This window comes from Acyrthosiphon pisum, chromosome A1, assembly GCF_005508785.2.
Source record: "Acyrthosiphon pisum isolate AL4f chromosome A1, pea_aphid_22Mar2018_4r6ur, whole genome shotgun sequence".
Taxonomy (NCBI): Eukaryota; Metazoa; Arthropoda; class Insecta; order Hemiptera; family Aphididae; genus Acyrthosiphon; species Acyrthosiphon pisum.
This window is the reverse complement of record NC_042494.1, coordinates 110,286,570-110,289,340: the sequence shown is the minus strand read 5'-3', so window position 1 is coordinate 110,289,340 and position 2,771 is coordinate 110,286,570. Positions and strand designations below refer to the sequence as shown.

Here is a 2,771-nt window from a genome sequence, read left to right as displayed (position 1 = left end):
ATCGTTTCAAGAATATTACTATGAAAAAAAGTATACTGTAAACCGTTATTAAGCCTTTCTACTTTCATATAAAACTGTCCAATTATAGTTATCGATACTTCAAAACAGAACGATTCAGCCACAGCCTCGGCAGTAGATGTTCAATTGGAAATTGAAGCATCAGAATCCCTTACTGGTGTAACTGCTTATTGTTTATTAATTCATGATCGAATTGTAGAATATGTATCTTTTACTAGAGAAAAAAAAGAAAATTTGTGAAATTATAATTTAGAGTTAATTTGTGTCAATAAAAAAAAAAAATGATAGTTTAATAATTTGTAATCTTTTCATGAAATATTATTTTGCTTTTTTACTCTGGTTTGATAAAAAAAAAAATCTACATTATAGTTAAAAAATTATTGAGTATATACACTAAATATTTCTGTGTGATGAATAAATAGGTACGAGTGTATAATCTTCGTAATGCGTAACACAGTAAATCTGTGTCCACCGGAGTGACATCCTGTCTTAAACACTGTGTAATTATCACTGTAAAAAATCATTACACTGACTGTAAACATAAAAATTATACTACTAACACAGAATAATTATCATTCTATATAATATAATAAATCAGTTAATTGAATATATAGAATATTTCTAAATATATACTATACAAATCACTAACAAACGCTATATGATCATTTTTTAATTTTTTTTTTTTTTTAATATTATTTTGTAGCACATAACTCCTCTCTGTTTCTCACTTATTAATGCAATCATACATTTTTATTATTAATGTAATCCTTGTATTAAATGTATTAATTGTCAAATATTAATATGCTATTATCACATGTGGACACAGATTTACTGTGTTTACACATTACGAAGATTATACACTCGTACCTATTTATTCATCACACAGAAATATTTAGTGTATATACTCAATAATTTTTTAACTATAATGTAGATTTTTTTTTTATCAAACCAAAGTAAAAAAGTTATTTAATATTTCATGAAAAGATTACAAATTATTAAACTATCCTTTTTTTTTTTTATTGACACAAATTAATTCTAAATTATAATTTCACAAATTTTCTTTTTTTTTCTCTAGTAAAAGATACATATTCTACAATTCGATCATGAATTAATAAACAATAAGCAGTTACACCAGTAAGGGATTCTGATGCTTCAATTTCCAATTGAACATCTACTGCCGAGGCTGTGGCTGAATAGTTCTGTTTTGAAGTATCGATAACTATAATCGGACCATTTTATATGAAAGTAGAAAGGCTTAATAACGGTTTACGTATACTTTTTTTTTCATTTTTATTAATTTAGTTTATTAATTCATGAGCAAATTGTAGAATATGTACATTTTACTAGAGAAGTAAGAAAACTTGTGTAATTATAATTTAGAATTAATTTGTATCAATAAAAAAAAAATGATAATTTAATAATTTGTAATCATTTCATGAAATATTATTTTACTTTTTTACTCTGGTTTGATAAAAAAGAAAAATCTACATTAGAGTTAAAAAATTATTGAATATAATATACACTAAATATTTCTGTGTGATGGTAAGAGTGTATAATCTTCGTAATGTGTGACACAGTACATCTGTGTCCACTGGTGTGATATCCTGTCTTAAACACTGTGTAATTATCACTATCAAAAATCATTACACTGTAAACATAAAAATGTATACTACTAACACAGAATAATAACCATTCAGGTTTATATAAAAAAAATAAATACCTGATGTACAATTAGTTAAGTACCACATCGATTCAAATGATTTAGTTATACCAGGTAAAAGAAACATAATTGTATAACACTAAATTTCAAAATTATATTATAAAATATAAAATGTAACATTATTATATATTATATATATATTATTTAGTTCTGTTTATGTAGGTATTATTGTCAGATAATTAGATATAAATAAAATAAATGCTGTGAACTCATTTTTGTTTTAGGTTTTCCACATCAAATTGGATATAGAGATCGTTTGATCAGAACACTTTAATAATTTTTAATTGTAAATAACTTTTACGTATTTAATGAAAAAAAAAAAAATGTGTGTTTGCAGTTTGTAATCAGTTTATTAATCTCTTTTAACTAATCAAATTCTGGCAGTTAAATTGTATAATATAAATTTTATTTTTGTTATTTATTAAAATGTATTATTATTATTATTATTATCACTACTCATAACATTATTGTGTATTAATCGAACGAATTTTGTTTGTTTCAGTTTCATCAATGCTCGGTACGTCAGTCCGTCAGAAGCAGTTTGGCGACTGTTTTCGTACGAGTTGCATAAGCCGAGTCACAGGGTGATCAGGCTTCCAGTCCATCTGGAAGACTACCACACGGTGTACTTCGCTCCGGGACAAGAACTGGAGCGGGTGCAAAACGCAGCGCTGGCCCGAACAAGACTCACGGCGTTCTTCTCGCTCAACGAGACGGACCCCGAGGCCAGACAGTATCTCTACCATGAGATACCGATGCATTACACCTGGTTGGAAAGAGACAGGAGGTGGAATCGGCGCCGAAGGGTAATGGCCAACGAGACGTTGTCTCGGATGTACGCGGTCAACCCCCTAGATCCAGAGCGATTCCTCTTGCGACTGCTGCTGCTGCACAGGAGAGGTCCTCAGTCGTTCAGAGACATGAAGACCGTCGACGGGGTCGTGTATCCGACATACGCGGCGGCGGCGGTGGCGCTTGGACTCCTGGAAGGATGACCAAGCCCTTGCTGGCGTGCATGACAGAGTCCGCGGCC

At 30.0% G+C, this 2,771-nt stretch overlaps 1 protein-coding gene across 1 annotated transcript in view; it reads left to right on the top strand.

Annotated features, from left to right (window-relative positions):
* Positions 1-2,733, top strand: part of LOC115033551 — a 10,207-nt gene extending 7,474 nt beyond the window's left edge. Inside the window, exon 2 of the mRNA XM_029486317.1 lies at positions 2,241-2,733. Coding sequence (XP_029342177.1) covers positions 2,241-2,733 — 493 coding nt within the window. The remainder of the gene's footprint in view (positions 1-2,240) is intronic.
* Positions 2,734-2,771: the final 38 nt, after the last annotated feature.